The 27538-nt window shown below is 41.2% G+C and overlaps 1 protein-coding gene and 1 long non-coding RNA gene across 9 annotated transcripts in view; one reads left to right on the top strand and one right to left on the bottom strand.

Moving 5' to 3' along the window:
* RIF1 (replication timing regulatory factor 1) overlaps window positions 1–9830 on the bottom strand; it is a 49234-nt gene extending 39404 nt beyond the window's left edge. For 3 of the 7 annotated variants that reach the window (XM_077861693.1, XM_077861696.1, XM_077861695.1), the window contains exons 1-8: window positions 9689–9830; window positions 9394–9507; window positions 8879–8957; window positions 4670–4766; window positions 3544–3686; window positions 3359–3453; window positions 2238–2427; window positions 572–664 (exon numbers count right to left, since the gene is read on the bottom strand). In XM_077861693.1, the coding sequence (XP_077717819.1) occupies window positions 572–664; window positions 2238–2427; window positions 3359–3453; window positions 3544–3686; window positions 4670–4766; window positions 8879–8957; window positions 9394–9497 (801 nt within the window). In that variant the 5' untranslated portion in view covers window positions 9498–9507; window positions 9689–9830. Of the gene's footprint in view, window positions 1–571; window positions 665–2237; window positions 2428–3358; window positions 3454–3543; window positions 3687–4669; window positions 4767–6378; window positions 6531–8878; window positions 8958–9393; window positions 9508–9688 lie in introns of those variants that run through there. The other 4 variants (XM_077861694.1, XM_077861698.1, XM_077861697.1 and 1 more) reach the window with 3 other exon arrangements.
* A 453-nt stretch (window positions 9831–10283) lies between these two features.
* LOC144291859 (uncharacterized) lies at window positions 10284–19764 on the top strand. 2 transcript variants are annotated; one of them, XR_013359428.1, is made up of 3 exons: window positions 10284–10397; window positions 10902–11042; window positions 19207–19764. It is a non-coding gene; the product is annotated as an uncharacterized LOC144291859 (long non-coding RNA). The 2 variants fall into 2 exon arrangements; XR_013359427.1 differs by lacking the exon at window positions 19207–19764 and having other exon boundaries at window positions 10902–11204.
* The last annotated feature ends 7774 nt before the right edge of the window (window positions 19765–27538 follow it).

The following is a 27538-nucleotide window of genomic DNA, read 5'->3' as shown; positions in this document are numbered from 1 at the left end:
GAACAGAGGGCCCTATGCGAGGATGGATCCCAGGACCATACACCCTGGGATCAAGAGCGGAGAAGGCAGACGCTTAAACAGAGCCACCCAGGCTCCCCAAAAAGGACATACGTTAAAAAAAAAAAAAAAAAAGGGATCCCTGGGTGGCACAGCGGTTTGGTGCCTGCCTTTGGCCCAGGGCACGATCCTGGAGACCCAGGATCGAATCCCACGTCGGGCTCCCGGTGCATGGAGCCTGCTTCTCTCTCTGCCTGTGTCTCAGCCTCTCTCCTCTCTCTGTGTGACCATCATAAATAAATAAAAATTATAAAAAAAAAAAAAAAAAAAAGAAAAAAAAAAACATTGAGAGTTCAAATAAAAAGGCAGAGTATAACCTTGCTCTACCTCTGCTAGGAACCTGCATGCTGGTGGGACTCAAATTTATGCTACTCTATAGGTTTACAACTGACTGAAAAAGCAGAAGTACTTATTGTGGGTTTGCAAACAAACTTCGGTGAGTAGCTACATCTTCCTATATGGTATTCATGAATAAGAAATGAAAGGGTCTCACAGGTATAAACTGTAGACTTACCTTCCCAAGAAGTTTAACAAACAAAGGCCACAATTTTAACACGTAAGTTTCATTCTTACTCATAAATAGCTTATGGAGTTCTGAAAGTAGTTTCTGCAAACAAAAGCAAAAATATTTACCAAAAACACTCTTGAGAATACACAACATGCGGTTCAAACTGTCTCAGCTGAATTAACTTTTCCCAATGTTTTATTAGAAAAACTTTCATATACATAGTAAAGCTAAAAGCTTTACAGTGTATGTCCAAATATAAATAGCATTACCATCTTACTATGCTTATCACAAATCTGGCCATTATTTCATTCATCAATTCAGCTTAATCGTTTTCTACCAATACCCTTTTCCCTGAAAACTTCAGCATGTGTATCTTTAGAGTTCAAATGATACTGTTTTAACTCTTTACTCTTTAAAATATATTAATAACTTCATGGATAACAGCTGAGAACATTTTCGTTGAAATTTATAAAAAAAATTCTATATACGCTTAGAAAATTAATAAACTTAGCAAAATAAAAAAAAAATTGCAAAGACCCTGGAGCTACTTTATTAGGCTCTAAACATTACCATGAGGCCTCCTAAATTTTAAAAAATAAACAAAACCCCAGGCTTTCAAATATGGAAAGCTCCCTCACTACACCTGGATTACTGAAGGTTACCTCTGAACTAGTTTCCCTTCTACTCAATTCCCGTAGAGTCTATTTTCAACACTGGCACAGTGATCCCTTTAAAGTCCAAGTCAGCACATATAACAATCCTAGACTCAAAATCTTCAAAAATGGTTTTCAACAGAAGCCAGAGTGAAAAACAAATGTCTCACAATACTGCCCAAGGCCCTATGTGATTTGGCCCTGTTTCTCTGACGTCATGTCCTATCCTCCAATCCTCATTCACTCTATCATACTGGCCCCCTTGCCCAGGGTTCACTGAACACCAACACAAAACCATCAGAGCAGGGCCTTTTGCTCTCACACAGTTCCTCCTGCCTGGAATGACCTTACATTCCCTATCATCCAAGTACCTAATTTTTATACACTTTCAAATCACTGTTTAAATACCTATTCTTTTCCTCCCTCTGTCCAAAACACTTCCTCTCCAATGGCACTCTCCATCTAGTCTCTACAGTTCTCCATTACGTTCTTCGCGGATTATACCATATATTCTTTATTGCCTCTCCCACTAGACAGTAAGTGCCAAAAGTTTCTTCTGTTCACTGCTATATTCAGTGTCTAAAACAAAGGCCAGCATATAAGTGCTAATAAATATTTGTTACGAGAACAATGGTAGAATAGCCTAAAACCTGGGGCAAGTAATAACTTTAGGAAGCTGTACACATTACAGGCACGTAGGTGCTTTAAATTTATACCTATTGGATTACGTTAAAGCAACCCAAATAGCACTGAAATCAGTTAACGTTCTCCCTTTTCCAGAAATGCAATCTCTTTCAATCACTATTCACTGGGGATGAAATAAAATGCCTGGATCTTACAAATACCAAATAGACTCCTTAAACTGGGAGTAGTGTACCTATACTAACATAAACAATTACTTATGTTTTATTAAAAGTGGAACTTCCCAGATCATAATGCAATTATACCACTATGAGCCCTAAGTTTGGGCCAGAAACTTACAATGCAGTACTCAAAAAATCCTTATACAAAATACTTACAGTAGTCATAAGCTGCTCTGTGATAGATGCTATTTCTTGTTGTTTCTGAAGCAACAATGGCATTCCCATCTCTAGAGCAGTTGCTCCCCGCAAATGCACCTTTTGGGCTGAATGAACCACTAAAGGTATCACCAGTTTTGCCCACCTAATGGACTCTTCTCCCATTTGAACTGGGGCTTGTTCAATTAGTCTGTAATAGAGAAATCAATAAATAAATTGGCTTGACCTCACCTTTTATGTCCAAACTACTAGGAAAATAAGCAGCACATAGAAATATACCTAGTAGTGTCCATTTGTTTTAGTATACATATATGCATATACACAAATATAATCTTACTTACTAATTTATAGATTTCTGTATTATTTTTTATGAATTTTTTAAAATAAAAAGACACACCACCTTTTCTTCAGATTAATATTTAAAATATTAGTTTTTTTATAAAGTAAACTCAACATTCTTTGAGGACAGCCAGAGAATTGTGACATGTTATCATGCAAGACATCAGAACACAAATTAGGTTAAGCAAATAGCTCAATTACGGAAAACTTTGAAAGAATGAAAAACAAGGTAAGATAAAGCACATCAACAAAGTTTGTATGCTGTCAGCATATCCTTTAAAGAGAAGGGATGTATCGGAAGAAGGTAGAGGATTTTGCTGTTTTCCCATCTGCTAATGGCTGTTAATGCCTTCTTATACTCCCTATGGCCTATTTGGGAGCCTATTATTATTTTTTAAACTCTTCCAAGTTTTAATGGAAATAATTCAAAAAATCAGAATCATGTTAGCAGCAGCAATATAATCAAGACTTTATTTTTATGTATGCTCTACAACATGGGGATTGGACTCAATACCCCGAGATCAAGAGTATCATGTTCTACCAAATGAAACAGTCAGGCATCCCAACCAAGACTTCATTTGTAAGACTCAGTAAAAATAAAAACAAGAAACCTAGTAATATAAACACATCTACTACTTTTTCCTGTTACCTTTATTCCTTGAGACTTTTAGAAGACATTTTGTTCTTTTCATGTCTAATTCATATTCAAGTCCCCAAAGTCCATTTCATGTAGTAAATTCTAAATTTACTGAAACTATTCTTCCAAAACAGCAAATTCATACCTTATGATGACATTTAACGCTTCATAATCAACAACAGCAGAATGCATCTCTCCTCTATTAAATACTATTTCTAAAGAATCAATTATAGTGGATACCTAAAAAACAGAACCAAAGAAATACAAATCAAATAAGCCTGAATTTTTAAAGTGGTATGTGTTGAAAAAACATACAAAAACCATACTCACTACTTTGCCAATGACTTCAGCAGGAAACGTCTGCTTGGATATCACCCAAAGTGCCCTAGTACGTACATTTTTGTCTGGGCTCTTAACACTATCATTCAATTTTAAAAGCAGTTCTTGAATATCTGTCTCTGAAAAACGAGCAGCTTTAATTATGTGAAAGTTTGCATGTTTTAAAATCTCAACTACAGACACGGAAAAACATCATACTCTTCACTGTGAAAAAATTAAATGCATATCCAGAGAGATGGATCAGCGAACCAATGCTAATATCAAACTTCATCCCATAACACAAAACTTAGGACAGATGGGAAGGGATACTCAGAGAAAATAAGCAACATACTCAATTTTGTGCAACTGAGAATATTTCACTGGTATCATTATATGTTGATACCATATATATAACAATTATCATTTATTGTTTTATTTAAACATTTAAGACAAAGATGCTATAAATCCTCCACCTTTGCTCTAAAATGGACTTCTATTTTAGACTGGGAACATGTGTACATATAAAAAAGGGCATAAACTTTACCATCACAGAAAAAGATGGTAGTAACTTTCTGGCATTTCCTATTCCCTATCTTGGATTTCCCCCTTTCTAGAGGTCACTTCCTAAGGTTCCCATTAAAATGGCAAACTACAAAGGAATAATTAAGGTCACTTGAAAACTTAGCTACTTTGGGTTCCAAATTATCCTAATACTACTATGTAAAAGAACTTTTTAATTCCAACACATTCATTAGTGCATATGCTTGCTCTATACAATAACCATCTAACTGTCGTTAACTTCCTAAGCAGATATACTTCTTAAAGGAGAAGGTTCATTTTTTGTTACGATCATTTCAAAATAGGTTTATATTCTCTTTAGAGCAAGCGTTATGTTTATCAAGTTAAAGCTATGTCTAGAAAAAACGAGCTTTTAAAAAACGATAACCCAAAGATTATTTCTTTCTCAAAAGCAAATCCTAAACTACAATTTACAAAAGTAATACAAAAGTAACAGTATTTTTAACTTTATCAAACTAAATTTATAAACTCTAAAAATATTTTTTGTGTCAGTGTCAGACATTTCTCAACCAAGTGCTAAAACATAAACTCTAAAAATATTATGCCATAATAAATTTACCTGATAATCCCACAGTAATTTTGGGATTATATAAACAAAACCCCAAAGCCTGTAGAGCAGCACTACTGAGGTCTGAATTTTGACTGGAAATGTGAATCTACAAAAACAAAAGGTACATTATAAGCAATTATGGTTGTAAATATATTCTCAGGGAACAAAAGTCGCCCAGAAAATAAAATTGTTTTAATCCAATCAACCAACAAATGTTTGAGGAATAAAATCAGGAGGCCATCTATACAACTTGGCAAAGAAAGGAAGAGCACTAGAAAGGGATCACACTAAAAAAAGAATGTTTCTCTTAAAAAAAAAACAAAAACAAAACAAAACAGCTCCACACAGCTGAAAGCAATAAAAGAGCCAACAAACGGAAAATGCTAAAGACACCTCCACAAAAGGTAAGCAAGACACTCAAAAACACAATCTAGCATCCTAGCTCTAGAGTAGAGTGACACTTCTAAGACAGAGCGTGTTGGAATGTAACGTTTACGGAAGATCTAAAATGATAGGAGCTTTAAACATTATCTCAATGTTTTAAAAGAAATCCCTATTTTGTAGACTGGAAAATCTGAATGATCAAATGGATCTGAACGAAATCCATAAAATCCCAAACCTGTCAAAGGTATTGTTATATTCCCTAACCCTACATTTCTTTGTAACTTTTTCTTGGTACCATTTCCTATTTCCTATTCCATTTCCTATTCCAAATTGAGTTCTCTTTAAATCCCCTCACTGCTCTGAACCAGGTATCTTTTTTTTTTTTTTTTAAGATTTTTTATTTATGATAGAGAGAGAGAGAAAGAGAGAGGCAGAGACACAGGCAGAGGGAGAGGGAGAAGCAGGCTCCATGCCAGGAGCCCAACGCGGGACTTGATCCCGGGACCCCAGGATCGTGCCCTGGGCCAAAGGCAGCCGCGAAACCGCTGAGCCACCCAGGGATCCCCCTGAACCAGATATCCAAGGAATACTCAGCTATTTGCTGCTCTCGAGCAGGAAAAATAAGTATATAGACACTTCCCTGAGGTACTCTTTTTATAATTAAATGAAACAATTCAAAAAAACAAGCACTGGAGCATAGGACATTAAAACAACCAGTCCTAGGGGCAGCCTGGGTGGCTCAGCAGTTTAGCACCTTTAGCCCAGGGCCTGATCCTGGAGACCCGGGATCCCAAGTCAGGCTCCCTGCATGGAGCCTGCTTCTCCCTCTACCTGTGTCTCTGCCTCTCCCCGTTCCCCCCCACCCCCCTCCCGTGTGCCTCATGAATAAGTCCTTAAAAAAAATAAATAAGTAAAACAACCAGTCCAGGGAAACCTTGTTGGGACTCCTCCTACTTCCCTAAGAACTTTTTCTGTAACCTCACTTAATAAAACTCTATGGCGGGCAGCCCCAGTGGCTTAGCGGTTTAGCGCTGCCTTCAGTCCAGATCGCGATCCTGGAGACCCAGGATTGAGTCCCACGTCGGGCTCCCTGCATGGAGCCTGCTTCTCCCTCTGCGTCTCTGCCTCTCTCTCTCTCTCTCATGAATAAATAAAATCTTAAAAAAAGATCTCTATTAAAAAAATAAAAATAAAACTCTATTGCTTATTCACAAAAAATAAATAAAACAATTCAGACAACCACAGAAAGACAGTATTAAACATCTTAGACTGAGGGCTACTACTGTTAGCTCTTGGAAAGTAAGCAGCTGTGATCAACTTTTAAATATATATACCTTTAACTGTGTTGCCTTCAAGATTGTCGTGGGTGGGGTGCCTAGGTGGTTCAGTCCTTTAAGTGACCGACTCTTGCTTTCAGCTCGGGTCATGATCTCAGGGTCCTGGGATTGAGTCCCAGTTCCCTCTTTCCCTCCCCCAAGCTCTTAGGTGCACTCTCTCTCAAATAAATCTTAAAAAAAAAAAAAAAAAAAAGTCATGGGTTCCAGAGCACCTGGGTGATTTGGTTGGTTAAGCACCCAACTCTGGATTTTGGCCCAGGTCATGATCTCAGGGTCACGAGACGGAGCCCCATGTCGGGCTCTGTCTGGGTCAGCAGAGTCTGCTTTATATTCTTTTCCTCTGCCCCTCTCCCTCTCTCTAATAATAAATAAAGCTTAAAAAAAATGTTGTGGGTTCCTAGACTCAACACTAAAAGAATTCTAAACAATACAGAAACATGCTACAGTTCACCTAACCTGGCTTTTGTTCTAAAGGAATTCAATTATCTTTGCAGTACTTAATAACTCACCTAGAAAGCTCTTGTTGATTGTCAAGTTTCTGTTGACTTTCCTATCTAACCACCCACAGGCTTCCAAATAATTATTCATCAGACATTTAAGTTACAAACTCTATTAATTAACAGTGCAAGCAATAGAGTTCCTGATCCTGCACTTTCTCAAATACCAAATTTATGAAAATGCATGCTTTCATCACATCCAATAAACAACTGGAATGCCGAATATGATAACGAAGAAAAATGGGATATTACAATTAACACTGTGTAATAATATTATTAATAAGTCCCAAAACACTACACAAAAAAGTTCTTGCTTTACACAAACAAAAAGCACTGCTAACTAACAGGAATACTTCTGGGCAGGCAGTACCTTAAATGCCTAACATTTAGCTGGAAATCGTGCTAAAATGTACATTAGATATCATGACAGACACTTCTGTTTAAAAGCAAGAAAGTCATAGAAATAAGAACTCTGTGGAGATATAATTCATCTTCATTCTAAAAAGAAGGAATGAATTTAGGGATGGGGGGGCGGGGGCTCAGCGGGTGAGCGTCTGCCTTTGGCCCAGGGCATGATCCTGGCAACCTGGGAATGAGTCCCAGTCAGGCTCCCTACATTGTGTCTCTGCCTCTCTCTCTTTCTCTCGCTGTGTATCTCATGACTAAATAAAATATAGATATATCGATAAATGGACACAGAGAAGGAATTTAGAAGTGTTAAGGACCGTCCCAAAGCCACTGTGTACTTGAGGATCAGATGTCCTCAGTCTGATGCTAAACTACAACACCTCCCTGCAAACAAGCAAGATAACCATAATAACGGTTTTTTAACCGGACAAGAGTAGCAAAAACTGATGGTGAGTGAAGATTAAAAAAAAAAAAAAAGTCACCACAAAATTGATCAGACAAAATTAAAGAATCATTTACTTATCAGAAGTACATTCCTACAAAAAAACAAACATGAAATAATCCGATAACTGCTTTTAAAATTTGGAGGAGCCTGGCTTGCTCAGTGGGCAGGAGCGTAGGTCTCTTGATCTCAAGGTGGATTTGGAGCCCCACATTAGATTTAGAGATTACTTAAAAAGAAAATCTTTAAAAAAGAAAAAAAAAAGAAAAGCGGGAAGCCTGAAGCCCAGGTGGCTCAGTGGTTTAGCGCCACCTTCCGCCCAGGGCGTGACCCCGCGGTCCCGGGATCGAGTCCCGCCTCCGGCTCCCTGTTTGGAGCCTGCTTTTCCCTCTGCCTGTGTCTCTGCCTCTCTCTCTCTCATAAATAAATAAATAACATTTTTTAAAGTAAGTAAATAAATAAAAATAAAATCAATAAAACAAAAGCATAGATTTTTGTATTCAAGTGGCCTTGGGCAACATAGGGCAGATTAAACCAATTTGTTCTACGCAGTGGGGGTTCAAGAGAACCCTTACAGGGAGGGAGATGGAGGGTTAAGGAAGAGAAAAAAAACACGCAAGGTGATTAAGAAAGTAATCGGCGGGGGCAGCCCGAGTGGCTCAGCGGTTGAGCGTCTGCCTTCAGCCCAGGGCGTGATCCTGAAGTCCCAGGATCGAGTCCCACATCGTGCTCCCTGCATGGATCCTGCTTCTCCCTCTGCCTCTCTCTCTTTCTTATGAATAAATAAAATCTTAAAAAAAAAAAAGGAGGGGGGCGGAAATCCCTGGGTGGCTCAGCGGTTTGGCGCCTGCCTTTGGCCCAGGGCGCGATCCTGGAGTCCCGGGATCGAGTCCCACAGCAGGCTCCCGGTGCATGGAGCCTGCTTCTCCCTCTGCCTGGGTCTCTGCCCCCACCCCTGTCATAAATAAATCTTTAAAAAAAAAAAAAAAAAAAAAGGAAGTACTTGGCGCCTAATAAATCCACAAACGGCCCTGTAGGAATCGCACTCTTATACCAAGACTTTTTTTTTTTTTTTGGAGTCAGCTTAGAACTTTCCACCACACACATATAGACCAAAAAAAAAAAAACTATTCAGTAAACGGATACATACTTTCAAAACTCTGAGGAGCTGGGGAAGCCTTTTCTCGATTTCCGTAACGACTTCTTTCCCATCTTCTCCAGTCATTCGACTTAAAATCAGAGAGGACACAAGCTCACCCACATGGCGCGCGGAGGGCACGGCGGGGCGCCCCGCACCCAGGCCTAAGGACCACCCCCCCGGGGGCAGCGCCACGGGGCACCGCGCGTGACACGAACGCGCAGGAACGGCCGCCGAGGGGGCTTCCGCACGCACGGGGCGGGGGGCGGGGGGCGGAGGGGGCCACGCGACGCCACACGCTACAGTGAGCGGCCGTGGTTTTCCAACAGTTGTTACCCCGGCGGGCGTCGGCACCTGCAGGGCGCGGAGGCCGGGGTCGTCGGGGCCCAGAGCCGCCCGCCGCCGCGCCCGCCGGACACCGAACTTCCAGCCAACTTCCGCGGCGCGGCTCGGCTCGGGCGGCGGGGCCCACGTGCGGGCTCCCCGCCCCCCCCCCCGCGGGGGACCCCCGCCCCCCGCAGCCTCACCTGCTCAGGGCCAGGTAAGCGTCGGCCTGCTCTCCGGGCGCGGCGGACGCGTCGTCGAGCGTCTCCAGCAGCGGCGCCAGGGGGCTCCCGGCCGGGGCCGTCATGTCGGCCGCCCTGCGCACGGACCGGAAGAGGACGCGACCCCTTGACCGCCCGGCCTCCCGCCCCCGCGTCCGGGCCGCTAACCGCCCCCCGCGCCCCCGCCCGGGCCGCCCCGCCGCCGCTCTCCCGGGCAGCTCCCCACGGGGGGGGGCGGGGCGGCGGGCCGAGGTCCGCCCGCGGGCCCGGCGCTTACCCCACGCACGCACAGCAGGGCCGTGTCCTCCCGCGGCGCCCGACCCCGCCGAACGCGACTCCCCGGCGCGGCCTGTTTACTCTCGCGTGCGGCCCGCTCCCGGCGGGACCAAGATGGCGGCGGGGGCGGGCCCGCGGGCGCGCGGGAGTCGGGCAGGCCTGGCCGCGGAGCCCCGAGCGAGTCCAACAGGGCGGCGGCGCGCCGACGTCATCGATGGCCCCGCCCATCGCGGGGCCCCTCCCGGGGGCGGGCTCTGGCTGCGGACTGCGCCTGCGCCTGCGCCTGCGCCTGCGCGGGCGGGGCCTCGGCGCTCGGGCGGGGGCGTGTCCTTTCCTCCACGTCACTTGGCGGGAGGAGGTGGCTGCAGGGGCGTGACCCCGGGTCCCCGATCCTGTCCCCAGCGGGCCCCCCGCAGGGCGCCTGCTGCTCCCCAGGCCTGGGTCTCCGCCCCCCAACTCTGTGTCTCTTCAATGCATAAATAAAATCTTTTAAAAAAAAGACTAGAGTTGCATTTAGATTGCTGTGGATTCCAACCCTGGCTCTGTGTGACTTCAGCAAATTAGCCAACCTTACTTTTTTTTTTTTTTTTTTTTATGGTTTTATTTATGCAGGGAGCCCCCTGCGGGACCCACCGCTGAGCTGCCCAGATGCCCCATGACCAACCTTTCTAGGCCTCCGTTTCCAACTCCGGAAAATAGGGATGGTCTAGGTAACCACGGCAGGTGAAAGTGAAGTGAGAACAGGTAGGAAAGGAGCCCTGGGTGTTAATTGAATTTAAATTAAAAAAAAAAAAAATTTTTTTTTTTTTAAGAAGCCTTTGGTTTTCACATTTTAAGTGTTCATAACAATGGCCTGGGGATATTTGTGGTTAAACTGCCAGATTTCTGGGCCCCACCCTTAGACCTTGTGATTCCGAGGATTCAGTAGGTAGCTCCCAAAGATCTGCATTCTTTAATGTAGGCCCCAGGTGTTGAAGGGTGGGACTTGGCGGGGACTTCAGGCGCGGAGAAAGGACTGTGTATACTCTTGACTATTAAAGTATCACCCTCCCTTTTCCTAGGCCTCAGACCTGCCCACATCACGCAGGATCAGACCAACCTCACACTGGGCATCTTATTTTTTGTTGTTGTTGTTTGCTTTACTTTTTTCTTTTTTTCTTTCTGATGCCACTATTATTTTTATTTATTTTTATTTTGTTTTATTTTTATTGCAGTCCAATTTGCCAACATATAGCGTAACACCCGTGGCATCTTAGACTCAGCAGCAAGCGGTTCTTCCACATTGGCCTCACAGGTTTCAGATCCCCCACCTCTCCAGCCTCCACTTACAGACTCTACAACTCTCAGCTGCAGAGGTGGGTGCTGCATTTTGCCCTTCTCCGCCTCTAGCCAGGTGTCTGCCAAACTAAACGCTCAATACAGAACATGTTTCTTAAGAAAAAAAAATGGAGGAAGAGAGGGAAGGAGACACACCGATTTTGTGAGCCAAGCTATGGAAATTAAAGACTTAAAAAACAGTGAAGAGTTGTAAGTCTGGGTAAAATGTAGAGACACTGTAGAAGTAATCATACAGAAAATTTTCAGCACAGCCTGATAATGAGTTCTATAAGCTTCAGAGGGGAAAGGGCTCATTTTGTGGGGTTTGGCAAGACAAGATACTTAAGGTAAAGAAGTTATTACACAATAAATGAAATATGGACAAGTTGGCAACATAAGATTTCAGTAAAGTAGACCTGTTGTAGGTTGTAGACCTGTTACTGAAAGTAAGAGAGGATCTTAAAACCATAATATTAAAAAAAAAACACATGATATTTTTATGGTGGCTATGAGATTACTGAAAACACTGAGCTTGCCTTAAGACAGTACCTCCGCCCAGTCCTTCTGTGCCTTCCTGTGCTTTATTCTTCCAACACTATCACTGATACTGCATTATATACCTAGATTTTATTGTGTCTCTATCCGTGAGAATGGAAATTCCTTGAGTATAGGGACTTTGTTTTATTCATTTTTTTCCCTATTTATATCCCATTTACAAAGAAGAGGTTGGGGTGGTCATGTTGCTTGTACCTCTTTCGAATGCATAGTCCTGTGATCTTCCTAAAATGTTTCATAGTATTATTGTCACTACTGAGACTGAAATCCTTCCCATCAATCATAGAATAAATTTCAAAACTTTTGATGTAACACGTAGGCCTGTGATGATTGGGCCACTGCCAACGTTTCATCTCCACCCTTATCCCCACCTCACCCAAGTTTTGAACAGTCTACCACGATCTCTAACTCTTCTGTCGTTGAAGATCTGTGGTGTTCCTTGTGTATAGAACATTAACTCCCTTTTTCAAGTGTGATAAATCAGAGTAGATTAAAACCACGCCTTTTTATTAAGTCCTTCCCGTTTATTCCCAGGGAAAATTTTCCCCAGGGAAAATTATTTAATTTTTTAAAATATTTATTTATATATTCATGAGAGACAGAGAGGCAGAGATCCAGGCTGAGGGAGAAGCAGGCTCCCTGTAGGGAGCCCCACCTGGGACTTCATATCAGGACCCCGGGGTCACGCCCCAGCCCGAAGGGAGGCGCTCAACCAGCCACCCAAGTGCCCCTCCCCAAGGAAATTAAATGCTTCTGCCTTCATGCTGACATAGTTCTTTTTTTTTTTTTTTTGGAAACCTGTTAAATATCTCAGTAATTTATTGTTATTTACTTATTTTTTTTAAAGATTTTAAGTAATCTCTGCACTCAAAAAAAAAAAACGTAATCTCTACACCAAACGTATACCTCAAACTCAACAACCCCGAGATCAAGAGTTGCACACTCCACAGACTGAGTCAGCCCGACGTCCTATCATTGTTCAGTTCTGTATGTCTGAGCGGCCAAGTGCAGGGTTGGTCTGAGGAGAATTAGTTGTAGCCTGATATCAATCAGTGCCCCCAATCTTTTTTGGTATTTTCTCATCTAAGGTGCTAAGAGATTACACAGAGTCTAGACAAATCCTCTTCCCCACCCAGACCCTTCTCTCCACACCCTTCCAAAGAGATTGTTATCCCTTTTCTTTTAAAAAAAAGGATTTTATTTATTCACAAGAGACACACAGAGAGAGGCAGAGACGCAGACAGAGGGAGAAGCAGGCTCCCTGCAGGGAGCCCGTGGGATTCCATCCCAGGACCCCGGGGTCACACCCTGAACTAAAAGCAGACGCCCCACCCCTGAGCACCCCCCTTCCCCAGGCATCCCCTTAAGTTTCTCTTTTGTAGAAATTCTGGAACTACTACCATAGATCTTCTCTTACTAGGCAATAAATTCATAGTACCAGGCATTCATTAAGTACATTTTGTTGTTGTTATTTTTCATAATTACATTTTTAAAAAGATTTTATTTATTCATGAGATACACAGAGGGAGAGGCAGAAACACAGGCAGAGGGAGAAGCAGGCTACATGCAGGGAGCCCGATGTGGGGTCATGCCCTGGGCTGAAGGCAGACGCTCAACCCCTGAGCCCCCAAGCGTACCATATAATTACATTTTTAATTAAATTTTTTATGTATTAATTCATCTGTCCTTTCATCTAATTATCCAACCAATATACAATTCCTGTCTCTCTGCCTCTTCAAACCGTAAATCTCTTTTTCTCCTCAGAACGTCATAAAAAGCCTTGCACCTTCAATCCAGTGTCACTTCTAACTTGCACATTTCTGTCTCTAACCACCACATTACTCAGCAAATATCAAGCCTATAATCTTAGGTCTCTCAATGACAACTTTCTCCTACTTGCCCCCAGTAGTCCTAATGATATTTTCTATCTAATAGGTGTTAGACCTGTCCACCTAATATCTACCTGGGATCCCAATCTGTGGCCTGAACATAATCATTTCAAGATTATAAAATTGCTTTTTTAACTGCTTTTCATTGAGTGCTAGATGTTGTGTGTACATTATCTCATTTACTCCTCACAGTGGTTCTAAAACAGTGAAGTACTCTTCCTGGATTTACAAATAAGCTAAAAGAGTTAAATAGAGAACTTTAATGTTTTCATACAGAACTCCAAAACTAACTTATTTAAGTGACATTCATTCATCAGCATTTAACGAGCTCTACCCTGCATAAAGCACCGTGGTGGTATGGTTTCATAATAGATGTATTCTTGAACATGGTTTAGAAGAATTCAGTATAAAGAGTCCTACGGAAGCTCACTGTTTACAGGACTCCTGTAGTTATTCCTTTAGTAAAGTATCTTATCTGTGATCCAAATTACTGGAGTTAATGTAATAGCCCAGCTTTGGAACCAAATAGATGAGGATTCAAATAGTGGCTCTGCCACTGTGTGACTTAAGATCTTCAAGTAAAATACTTAACTTCACCATGTCTTCAGCAAATAAATGGAAAGAGGGGCACCTGGGTGGCTCAGTTGGTTAAGCATCCAAGCATCCAACTCTTGGTTTCCGCTCAGGTCTTGATCTCAGGGTCGTGAGATCAAGAACCCTGAATAGAGCCCGGCATCAGTCTCCTAGCTGAGCATGGAGTCCACTTGGGATTCGCTCTCCTTCTCCCTTCAGGCTTGTGCATTCAGGCTTGTGCATTCTCTCTCTCTCTCTCTCTCTCTCTCTCTCTCTTAAATAAATAAATACATCTTTTTTAACAAACAGAAAAACACCAACATCAAAGTTCAGTAAACAGTAACTATTATTGCCCATTGTCTAGCACAAATCCTAGCACATGGTATTTAATAAGTGCTTATTATAGGATTATGTAAGTAAAGTATATTAATTGAAAAGTTTATAAATTTTTGCTGAAATGTATTAATTAAATTTTCATCATTTAAAAGTTGTGGAGAATAAGGGTTCTCAGAGACATCTGCAACATTACCCAACATGGTAACTATTTTACTGGATTTATTTAAACAAAGATCCAGGGCAGCCCAGGTGGCTCAGTGGTTTAGCGCCGCCTTCAGCCCAGGACCAGAACCTGGAGACCCGGGATCAAGTCCCACGTCGGGCTCCCTGCATGGAGCCTGCTTCTCCCTCTGCCTGCGTCTCTGCCTCTCTCTCTCCCTCTCTGTGTGTCTGTCATGAATAAATAAATAAAATCTTAAAAAAAATAAAATAAAGATCCACTTTGAGGATGGGGGGGGTGCTTTTTAATTCTGTGTTGCTGATTTTTCAACAAGTAATATGTAAAAAAAAGCTTTATAAAGATTATTTTATCTTAACATTAGTTTATATACAGTGAGTATACACAGCTAATAACACACTCTGACTAGCTACCCTTACATACTCCACAATGTCATCAAATTGTAATAACAAGAGGTGCTTCGTTTTCATCTTTCCACTGGGCTGGACAAAGAGTTCCTATTATTTATGAACAAAGCAACTCTTTTTTAGATGGGAAAATTTAGCCCTTTTGAGTTGAAATGAAGAGAGGCGACAAACTGAATGTAAGGGCTAAACCTGGAGTCCTACTGATACGGTTTGAATCCTTCTTAGCTGTATGACTTTGGCAAGTTACTCTCTTGTGCCTCAATTTCTTTATCTGTAAAACGAGAGTAATTACCTTTACGTCGTAGGTGTCTGAAGTATGTGTAAGTTCATACGCAGAAATTGCTTAAACAGTGACATGTTATAAATATTCAGAAGATGTTAGCCAGAGAGACTGGTTTCTCAGGTTCAAGTAAGCCAACATTTATAAAACCACAAATGCTTCCCTCCAAAAAAACCCAAGCCCTATTTTCATTTAAATTGGTTTTCTAGTCCACATTAAAATATGAGACTACAGCCATCAACAATAATTTATTGTTCTATATCTTAAAGTGTGATTCCAGAATCATTGCATCAGAATCACAGGGGAACTTCCTTATAAAGCAAGTATCTGGTCCAGACCTGGCAGGCCTACTGAACCAGGAGTTCCAAGACAGCCCTGTAATCTGCATTTTATTTTTTTAAAAGATTTTATTTATTAGAGAGAGAGAGAGAGAGAGAGAGCATGAGTGCAAGCAAACGTGAGCAGGGGGGAGGGGCAGAGGGAGAAGCAAACTTCCTGCTGATTAGGGAGCCCCACCCACACTGGATGTGGGCGGAAGCCAGCCAGGAACTTACTGAGCCAACCAGGCACCCTCCATAATCTGCATTTTAATATGCACACTAAATGATTCTTTTTAACACAAAATTGAGATTCCTACTGTGTACAAGTTATAAATGTTCTTTAACTCTTATGGGAGAGCTCTTAACTATTAATTTTATTTGTAATTGGAAAAATAAAACTATTTTTAAAAGAACCAACTTAATGTACAGCAGAAACCCTTTGCCTATATCTCAAAACATTCGTGGAGAGGACACAAAAGTCTTTTATGAGCTCAAAAACTACAAAAATAATTGATACTGACACAAGCCTTGAGGAACCAAAAGGGAAAGTGACTCACTGTCATGCTTCAGGCCTTTCTAGAGAAAGAACATAATCACAAATTTAGAAATTTAATGTAATTTGAATTCATCACAAAGGGTATTCAAGGCAGGATTAAATCTATTTTTCTTGATCACTGAGTTAAGTTAATTTTTCTTAGACTATCCTATTAACATAACTGAAAATTTTTAAGCCCCCAAGTATAGTATGGATAAAACAGAATTTTGAAATAAATTTGTAAACTTGGTTGTCTGCTCTCATATGATACTTGTAGAAATACAAATTGGTACGATCTCTACGAAGGACAATGTGCAATATTTTTCAAAATTTCAAAATCCCTAAGTTTTTGATGTTGAAATTCTACTTGTAGATGATTATCCTACAAATGTACTCATTCATGTGCAAAATGAAGTATGAAGACTTTTGTCAGTTGCAGAGTTGTTTGTAAAAAAAGAAAGAAAGAAAGAAAAAAAATTAAAAACAACCAAAGAGGACATGGTAAATAGATTATGGTACATCCAGACTGTAAAATACTATGCAGCTCTCTATGTACTAATTAATATATAGTGATATCCAAAGTATGTTTAATAGGAAAAAAGTTCCATTGAAAAGAACCAATGTTAAAGGAATAACACATTCTAGAGCTGAGGCTGAAAAAAATATAAAAGCCTGCAACATTTTTTGGTGTCAGAAAGTAAACAAACTGCTTAGGGGCACCTGAGTGGCTCAGTTGGTTAAGCGTTTGCCTTGGGCTCAGGTCATGATCCCAGGGTCTTGGGATTGAGTCCCCCATGGAGCTCCTTGCTCAGTGGGGAGTTTGCTTCTCCCTCTACCCCTCCTCTCTCCTCTTGCGCACTCACTCTCTCCTTCTCTCAAATAAATAGACCAACTCTTAAAAAAAGAAACAAATGCTTTAAAAAATATGGGAACATGTTAAAAGGACTCAGGAGACAGCTTGAAGGGGTTCTCTTGGCTGAATCTGGAACAATGGATCATAAACCATCAAATAAGAAAAGAATCCATGAGCCCTTAATGATGCTAAAAATATAAGTAAATAAAGGTAAGGGAGGGAATGACAAGAGTTAGGAAATCACCATTTTGCAACCGCGGTAGTGATAAATGATTCAGGCAATAATCATCAGTAGGTTCTAAAACCACCGAGCAAAAATCTGAGGGCGAACAGAGTCTTGAAATATCTAAGATAGTCACCAACGAGGGGCGCCTGGGTGGCCGAGTCAGGTAAGCATCCCGCCCTTGGTTTCGGCTCAGGTCCTGATCTCATGGGCTCTGCCTTAGGATGAGCTGAGCCTGGAGCTTGCTTGGGATTTTCTCTCTCCTCACCCTCCGTCCCCCCCTCTCCCCGCCTCACACCTGCGGTCTCTCTCCCAATGAACAAACAAAATTTTTACAAAAAGATACCTACCAAGTAAGAAGAGACAAATGGTAACTTTACAGCAGAGACACCCAGGAAAAGCATCGAAACCGGTGCCAACTGACACAGTATTGCGCCTGCCAAAAATCTATAACCTGAATCTATCCACGAGGGAAGAATCAGAAAAACCATAATGAGGGATATTCTTTAAAAACAAAACAAAACAAAAAAGCAAAAGCCAAACAAGAAACTACCCTGTGCTCTTCAAATGACAGTGTCAGGAGAAACAAAGGAAAGCGGAGGGACTGTTTCAGAATTAAGAGGATTCAAGAAACATGACCATCGCAGTGCAATCCCCAGGGGTGTTAGTTAAGCAGCGGCTCCCGATTTCTGCTCAGGTGATGACCTGGGGTCTGGGACTGAGCCCCCGCGGGGCTGTGCCGAGCCTGGAGTCAGCTCGAGGATTCTCTCCCTCTGCCCTTCCCCCTACTCACACACTTTCTCTGTCTCAAATACATTAAAAAAATAATAATAATAAAATGCGATATGTAATCCTGGACCAATGCATTGTGGAAACCATACATTTTGCTTCGAAAGGGTAGTGAAATTTGAAGAAAGATTGTAAATTTTCTATACTTGACAATTATGCTACGGTTATGTAAGAAAATCAGAATAAGAAATTCCAACAAGTTTAGGAAAAGATTGATAGTTCTGTAGCCATAGGAGCAGAACGAGTTTTAAACACATCCAGTGGATAAACACAAATCATCTCGGTGAACGGGCTTCCGCAAGCCAAGCAGTCATCATCGCTTCGGAAAGTCGGTGGAGCCGGGCTGCTGAACTCACTCCCAAAAAGAAGCCGCAGAGCACCCAGCAATCCACACGGCCACGGAGTAACCGAGCTGCTAGGGATAGTGCCAAGCTGCACGTGCCTCTGCAGCCCGCCCACCTTGGCCTCCACGTTCCCCAGAGACCCAGCAGTTTGCTTTGCTCAATTTTGCCTGACCAGTATTCATCTTTTTATTTTAAAAATTGAGTGGTAGGGACGGCTGGGTGGCTCAGTGGTTGAGCATCTGCCTTCGGCCCAGGGTGTGATCCTGGGGACCCGGGATCGAGTTCCCACGTCGGACTCCCTGCATGGAGCCTGCTTCTCCCTCTGCCTGTGCCTCTGCGTCTCTCTCTCGGTGTCTCTCATGAATGAATAAATAAAATCTTAAAAAAAAAATAAAAATTGAGTGGTAGTTTCATTATCTTGTAATTCTTGAAGTTCCCCCCAGGTCATTTTGAAAATTCTTTGTTGGCAGAATTCCAGGTAATTTTTGGGCCAACAGTTGTGCTTGACTGGGCCCCTTGTGTCCAAGCTTTGTCAGTCAAGGTCAGCTGCTAAATGAATCAGTTTCAATAACCATTTGATCTCTTTTTTCACTGAATTTTTGTTAGTGTATTTGTAACCAAGTAGGTCTTTACATAAGATCATGAGGCTTAGGTTTTTGTTCTAAGTAATCAGACCTTTGGGTTTAGAATAACACCACTTGGTAATTACACCAAAGTGTGTAATGAGGTTATTAGACCTTTTGCTTTCAAATTCTACCATTTGAAAATGTTTGCCATCAACCTGCTTATTCTCCTGCTGCATGCTTTGGTTTTGGGGATGTTTTGTTGTTGTTGTTGTTGTTGTTGTTTGTTTTTTTGTTTTGTTTTGTTTTGTTTTGTTTTGTTTTGTTTTTTTAAGATTTTACTTCTTTACTTGACAGAGAGAGAACCAGACATGGAGCTCAACCCCAGGCCCCTGGCACCATGACCTGAGCAGAAGGCAGACACAACTAACTGACCAATCCAGCCAGGTGCCCCATCTTTCATTTTGATTCAGTCTTTTGCTCATGCATGATTTTGTATTCGTATGCACTGGCCATTTGAAAAATATTAAGTCATTGAGTTTTATGGATCTTCCAAATGTTGACAATTTGATTATATGTTACCAAATATCACATTTGTTTAATACCCCTGTCAGCATCAGAAAGGTCTTTCTATTGGTATATACTTAGCAGTTGAATTTCTGGGTCATAGGATATGAGAACATTCAATTTTATAAGGCTATGACAAATTATTTTCTAAAGTGGTGTTCCCAATTTATAATCGCACAAGCAATTTTATAAAAGATCTCATTGGGCAGCCCGGGTGGCTCAGCGGTTTAGTGCAGCCTTCAGCTCAGAGCATGATCCTGGAGCCCCGGGATCGAGTCCCACGTCGGGCTCCCTGCATGGGGCCTGCTTCTCCCTCTGCCTGTGTCTCTGCCTCTCTCTCTCTCTCTCTCTCTCATGAATAAATAAATAAAATCTTTAAAAAAAAAATCTCATTGATCCACATTTTTTTCTGATACTTGATAGTTTTAATTTGTACCAGTCACACTGTGTAAAAAAGTATCTCACCGTGGTCTTGAGCTGCATTTTCCTGATAATGAATTTGAGCAACACTTTATATTATTCTCTTATGTGAGGTAGATGACATACCTTTTATTCTTCTCTTTTTTCCTGTTTTATTGAGATAATTCCCATTCTGTACAATTTACCCTTTTAAAGTGTACGGTTGAGGGACTTTTGATATATTCACAGGAGTTGTACAGCCGTCATTGAAATCCAGTTTAGAACATTTTTATCACCTCAAAAAAAAAATCTTGGGGCGCCCGAATGTCTCAATCAGTTGGGCATCTGTCTTCAGCTCAGGTTATAGTCCCAGGGTCCTGGGATTGAGCCCCACATTGGGTTCCCTGCCCTCTCCCTATGCCCCTCTCCTCCACTCATTCTGTCTTTCTGAAATGAATAGATAAAATCTTTAAAAAAAAAAATCTTTGTGCTTTCTAACTATCACCTCCTTTCCCACCTAAAACCAGCAACCCCATCCCCACACAACCATTAATCTACTTTCTGTCTCTATAGATTTGCCTGGACATTTTATATAGAATCACATAATATGTGACCTCCTGTGACCAGCTTCTTGCACTTAGTATTTTGTTTTCTAGGTTTATCCATGTTGTATCATCCTTTTTAATGCTAAATATCCCATTTGAATGGATATACCACATTTTGTTATCCATTTACAAATTCATGCACATTCAGAGTTAAATTAAAATCCTGGTCTAGCCTGGGTGGCTCAGTGGTTGAGTATCTGCCTTTGGCTCAGGGCATGATCCCAGGGTCCTGGGATCAAGTCCCATATCGGGCTCCTTGCGGGGAGCCTGCTTCTCCCTCTGCCTCTGCCTCTCTCTCTCTCTCTCTCTCTCTCTCTCTCTCTCTCTCTCGTCTCTCATGAGCAAATAAATAAAATCTTCAAAAAAACAAAACAAAAAAAAATCCTTGTCTAGAGTAAAGTTAAGGGCTATAATTAAAGAACCTCCTAATCTTCAGAACGGCACAAATTTTACTACAGAATCCGACACTCTAAAGAACTTTTTTATTCTGGACTGTAGATCCATCCCAACTAATTTAAAGGGAAAAATGTTTGAAATCAGCAAGACACGAAAGAAGAGATTTTAAAAATATAGCGGTGAAAAACTTCTAAATACAAGGGAAAAAATATACTACATAAAGCAATTATAAAAGCCTTTTTTTTTTAAACATTTATTTATTTATTTATGATAGACATAGAGAGAGAGAGAGAAAGAGAGAGGCAGAGACACAGGAGGAGGGAGAAGCAGGCTCCATGCCGGGAGCCCGATGCGGGACTCAATCCCCGTCCTCCAGGATTGCGCCCTGGGCCAAAGGCAGGCGCCAAACCACTGAGCCACCCAGGGATCCCCTAAAAGCCTTTCTTTTAAGGGTAGACTATAGACAAAGATTCAAAACTGTAACATAAGTAAAAATACAAGACAGACTTTAGGAAACTTTCAAACGGTCCTCTTGATTAGATAGAGTACCTGAAGTGAAAGGAGCCTTGCCTTCTGTTTTTATAAATGGTTCACACCTAAATTAGGCAATTTAATTAAAAAATTAATTAAAAATGTGAGATTGCCAATTTAGAGGATATCTAATATGTTGCTCAACATTTCCAGATAGCTTTAAAAATAACAAGCTAGAAACCAATACATCTTGTGGCTCTCTTGGTGAAATAACCCAAAATGTCTCTTCTCTAAGATATGGGAGCCTGTAGATAAGGATATTTATAAATATAGTGAGCAGAAGGGCCGTTAAACAAACTGTGTACCACACGGCAACTATCCATCCATAAATCTACCCAGTGATGCAGCTCCAAGGTAGAAGAGGGCACCTAATAATCCCAGTCCTTGTTCTAATTCCCTAGAGGAACAAAATTCCTGTGTATCAGTCTATCTAACATTAGCTTCACCTCTATCACAGAGCAAAAATTTTAAGTTGTCTAAAAGGAAGAAAAAAGACAAATTGACTTTTTATGAGAAAAGAAGTTTTTTATTAATGTAAAAATGAGGGAATCAGAACTGTTTTAGAAAAAAAAAATGAACAAGATAAATTTGAGTATATAGAGTAAATTCTGAAAGGCTCAAAGAAAAATAAACTCCATTTTCTTTGGTTTAATAGAACCAAAAGAAAGGTTTTGCAAGTCAAAACCTTTAACAATTCAATGTCTTGGCTATAATTGATATTTTGAGAGGATTGTCAGAAAAATATTCTTGCGGCACCCCCGTGGTGCAGTTGGTTAAGCATCCAAGTCTTGGTTTTGGCCCAGATCATGATCTCAGGGTTATGAGATTGAGCCCCACTTCGGGGAGCCTGCTCGGGATTCTCTCTCTTTTCCTTTCCTTCTCCCTCTGCCCCTCCCCACCCCCGCACTCCCTCTCTTTCTCTCTCTCAAATAAATAAATAGTTCTTAAAAAATAAAAGACGAGAAATATTCTTACTCTCTGTGATATAGTATTGTGCAAAAAACAGTCAAAATAGCGGAAACAGAGTGCTATCCTTGAAAAGGCCCATTTTCGAGGTCGGCTCTTGGCTGGCATCTGGGAACTTAGGTTTCAGGAGGGTTCCAACATCAAATGATGAGAATGACTCACTGAACTTTTTGTACAAACGATATGTTTTTTGCTAAATACTTGCTTTTCCTTTTGAGAGCCTGGAATTTGGGTACGTGCCAGGCAGGGGCTACCTACACAATTAGCTCCTACTGGAAGCCCAGGCACTGAATCTTTTTTTTTTTTTTTTTTAAGATTTTATTTATTTATTCATGAGAGATACATAGAGAGAGAGAGAGGCAGAGACGACACAGGCAGAGGGAGAAGCAGGCTCCATGCCGGGAGCCCGACGTGGGCCTCGGGACTTGATCCGGGGACCCCAGGATCACGCCCTGGGCGGAAGGCACTAAACTGCTGAGCCACCCGAGGAGCCCCCAGCACTGAATCTTTGATGAGTTTCCAGGTTTGGCACCATTGCATACACGTTGCCACAACTCGTTGCTAGGAGAATTAAGCACGTCCTGTGTGACTTCCCTGGGCGAGGACCCCTGGAAGCCTGCCTAGTTTCTCCCAGACTGTGTTCAAGTGCTTTTTCCCCTCATTGATTTTGCTCGGTATTATCTACACTCTTTAGCTATGAGGACTGCTGTATGCTGAGTCCTGTGAGCCTTCCTAGTGAATCACTATCACCTGGGGGTGGTCTTGGGGGTCTCTGATCCTACAAATGTAGTAAGTGAGATCTAGTTTTAGAGAAGAATATACTGCAGCTCTTATACCTGGTCAGATTATAGTGCACCTTGTTTTTTTTTTGTTTTTTGTTTTTTTTTAGATTATAGTGCACCTTGATGTGAGAACTCATATACTATATATGATTTGGGCAACTACCCTCCCCAAATAGTTTCGGTTCCAGAATTCCTAGGGATGAAAGACAAGACCCCACAGACCGGAAATTTTAACTTGGAGCAGAGCCCATAAGCTTACAGTTTGATTTTTTCCCCCTTAATTACTTAAATCTTTATTTTTGTACAAACATGAACATGTTAGGCCATGCTCTAGAGATTTTAACTCATTAAAAAAACATTGCCTATCAAGCCTATCCCTTAAAGAAGCAGCAAAATAGAGGGTGGATGGGTGGGGGGGAAAAAAGAAAAATAAACTTCCTTGCCTCAAGAGCAATTACAGGCATCAACACATAAGTCAAAATAGCCTCAGATCTCATACTAGCTGTCAAGTCTATGTTGCTACACATGATAAATCACTGTGACTAGCAGACTCCACTCAATATTTTTTACTTATTAAGTAATTATGAATTATCATTATTTTCTCCTTATATAACCAAATACTGCTGTAGCAACTCCATAACCTTACCCTGTGAAGGAGAGTCCCATACATGTATAATCCAAGAAAATTTCCATGATCAGAACACAACTTGTTGTTGTTTGCTTTTTTGTTGTTTTTAACAACAAACTTACCACTTTTTTAAAATGAGAGATTTTTCCCCAAACTGAAGAATAAGAAACCAATCCAGTGTCCGTGCACTCCCAACTGCAGTCTTGATTTTGGGATACCTACTTCACCCTCAGACCAAGTTGGCTCCCTAGGAATCCAGTGGTGGTCTGTCAGTTAAGGCTTCCTCCCTGCTGGGTTTTCACTGCATCTCCTCCGAGTTTTAGGGATGGATTCTGCTGGCTTTTTCATCGTGGACATGGTCCTCTTCCCCTTCTTCCATTGCCATGGAAACATGGAAAAAGTGATTTAAGAAGGAGGTTGAGAATTATATTAAAAGTATGAAAAGGGGCACCTGGGTGGCTTAGTCAGTTGAGCAACAGACTCTTGGTTTCGGCTGAGATGATGATCTCTGAGTAGGAAGAGTGAGCCCATGTTGGGCTCTGAAATCAGTGAGGAGTCTGCCTCTCCTCTCCCTTTGCCCCTCCTCCAATCACGCACCCTCTTTGAAATAAATCTTTAAAAAAATGGGGCACCTGGGTGACTCAGTGGTTGAGTGTCTGCCTTTGGTTCAGAGCGTGACCCCCCCAAGGTCCTGGGATCGAGTCCCACGTCGGGCTTCCTGCATGGAACCTGCTTCTCCCTCTGCCTATGTCTCTGCTTCTCTATGTGTCTCTCGTGAATAAATAAATAAAATCTTTAAAGAGAAAGAAATAAAAATAAAAACTTACTATGAAGCTACTGTAATCAAGAGAACGTGTTATGGGTGAAAGATAGAGCTGTAGATCAAAGGTGCAAAATCACAGTCCTGAAAGAGACCCACACACGCATGGCCCACTGACCCTCCATAAAGACACCTCCACGTGAGATGACCTCCTATGCTCACCTGAACCTCCAAAAAGATGCAATTCAGTGGAGAAAGGATGGCTTTCATTTTCTTTTGTACTTTTAAGAATTTATTTTTATTGAAATATAGTTGATACCCAATATTGCATTAGTTTCGGGTGTACAGCATAGTGATTCCACAAGACCACACGTTACTCTATGCTCACTACACGTGTAGCTACCATCTGTCACCATCTGACTCTACTATAACACCACTACCCTGTTGCTCATGCTGTATCTTTTATCCCCCTTACTGATTCATCCCATAACTGCAAGGCTGTGTTTCCCACTCCCCTTCATGCATTTTGCCTATTTCCCCACCCCCCTTCCCTCTGGCAACCAATGATTTAATTTATAGGTCTGATATATTTTTTAAAGATTTTATTTATTTATTCATGAGAGACACAGAGAGGGAGAAAGGGAGAGGCAGAGACACAGGCAGAGGGAGAAGCAGGCTCCTTGCAGGGAGCCCGACGTGGGACTCGATCCCGGGTCTCCAGGATCAGGCCCTGGGCTGAAGGTGGGGTAACCCGCTGAGCCACCTGGGCTGCCCCTATACGTCTGATATTATGACAACTTTTTAAGAATTTTTATTCCAGTGTGGTTAACATAGAGTGTTATATCAGTTACAGGTGTACAGTGTAGTGGTTCAATAATTCTACACCTTACTCAGTGTTCATTGTGATAAGTGTACTCTTAATCCTCTTCTTCTAGTTCACCCATCCCTGCCCCACCCCCATAACCGTTAGTTTGTTCTCTATGGTTCAGAGTCTGTTTTGTTTCTCTATTTTTTTTTTTTGCTTTGTTTGTTTTGTTTCTTAAATTTCACATATGAGTGAAATCATATGGTATTTGTCTTTCTCTGACTGACGTCACTAAGCATTACACTCTACATCCATGTTGTCGCAGATGGCAAGATTTCATTCTTTTTTATAGCTGCTGAGTAATATTCATGTACATCTATGATATAGATATTGATAAAGATATTGATATGGATATATACCACTTCTTCTTTATCCATTCATCTATGGATGGGCACTTGGGCTGCTTCCATAGCTTGATTACTATAAATAATGCTGCAGTAAACATAGGGGTGCAAATATCTTTTTGAATTAGTGTTTTTGTATTCTTTGGGTAAATACCCAGTAGTGGAATTATTGGATCATATGGGAATTCTATTTTTAATTTTTTGAGGAATCTTCACACTCTTTTCCACAGTGGCTGCATGAGTGCACGTTCCTACCAACAGTACACGTGGGTTCCTTTTTCTCTACATCGTTGCCAAGACTTGTTTCTCATGTTTTTGACTTCAGCCATTCTGACAAACGTGAGGCGATCTCTCATTGTGCTATTGATTTGCATTTCCCTTATGACTAGTGATGTAGAGCATAAATTCATGTGTCTGTTGGCCATCTGTATGTCTTCTTTGGAGAATGCTCATGTCTTCTGCCAATTTTTAAATTAGATTCTTTTTTTTTGGTGTTGAGTTTAAAAGCTCTTTATGGGCAGCCCGGGTGGCTCAGCGGTTGAGTGACTGCCTTTGACCCAGGGCCTGATCCTGGAGACCCGGGATCGAGTCCCATGTCGGGCTCTCTGCATGGAGCCTGTTTCTCCCTCTGCCTGTGTCTCTGCCTCTCTCTGTCTCTCTGTGTCTCTCATGAATAAATAAATAGAATCTTTAAAAAAAATAAAAATAAAAGCTCTTTATATATTTTGTATACTGACCCTTTATCAGATATGTCACTTGCAAGTATCTTCTCCCATTCAGTAGGTTGTCTCTTAGTTTTGTTGATTGTTCCTTTGCTGTGCAGAAGCTTCTTATTTTGATGTAGTCTTGGTCATTTATTTTGATTTTGTTTTCCTTACCTCAGGAGACATATCTAGAAGAATGTTGCTATTGCCAATGTCAGAGAAATTACTGCCCGTGCTGTCTTCTAGGATGTTTATGGTTTCAGGTCTCACATTTGGGTCCTTAATCCCTTTTGAATATATATTTGATATGGTGTAAGAAAGTGGCACAGTAAACAAACAAAAAATAAACAACAACAAAAAAGAAAGTGGCACAGTTTCATGCCTCTGCAAGTAGCTGTTCAGTTTTCCCAACACCATTTGTTGAAGACACCAGCTTTTCCCTATTGCATATTCTTTCCTCCTTTGTTGAAGATCAATTGACCATATAATGATGGGTTTATTTCTGGGCTCTCTATTCTGTTCTGTTGATTTTATATGTCTGTTTTTGTTCTGGTACCATACCATTTGATTACTACAGCTTTGTAGTCTTAAAATCTGGAATTTGTGATACCACCAGTTTTTCTTCTTCTTTTTCAAGATTTGGCTATTCAGGGTTTTTTTGTGATTCCATACAAATTTTAGGATTATTTGTTCCTAAATAATTGGTATTTTGATAAGCATTGGATGAAATGTGTAGATTGCTTTAGGTCATATGGACATTTTAACGGTATTTGTTCTTCCAATCCATGTGCATGGAATATCTTTCCACTTGTTTGTATCATCTTCAATTTCTTTCAACAATATTTTACAGTTTTTAGAGTACAGATCTTTGACCTCCTTGGGGAAATTTATTCCTAGGCATTTCATTACTTTTGGTGCAATTGTACATGGATTGTTTCCTTAATTTAGCTTTCTACTACTCCATTATTAGTGTATGGAAATGTGACAGATTTCTTTTTTTTAAGATTTTATTTATTTATTTGAGAGACAGAGAGCAAGCAAGCACATGGATGGAGGAGGGACAGAGGGAGAAGCAAACTGCCTGTGAGGCAGGGAACCAGATGTGGGACTCAATCCCAGGACTCTGGGATCATGACCTGAGC

This window comes from Canis aureus, chromosome 20, assembly GCF_053574225.1.
Source record: "Canis aureus isolate CA01 chromosome 20, VMU_Caureus_v.1.0, whole genome shotgun sequence".
Taxonomy (NCBI): Eukaryota; Metazoa; Chordata; class Mammalia; order Carnivora; family Canidae; genus Canis; species Canis aureus.
Note: the sequence above shows the minus strand (reverse complement) of the source record. Positions and strands in the feature narration are given on the sequence as shown.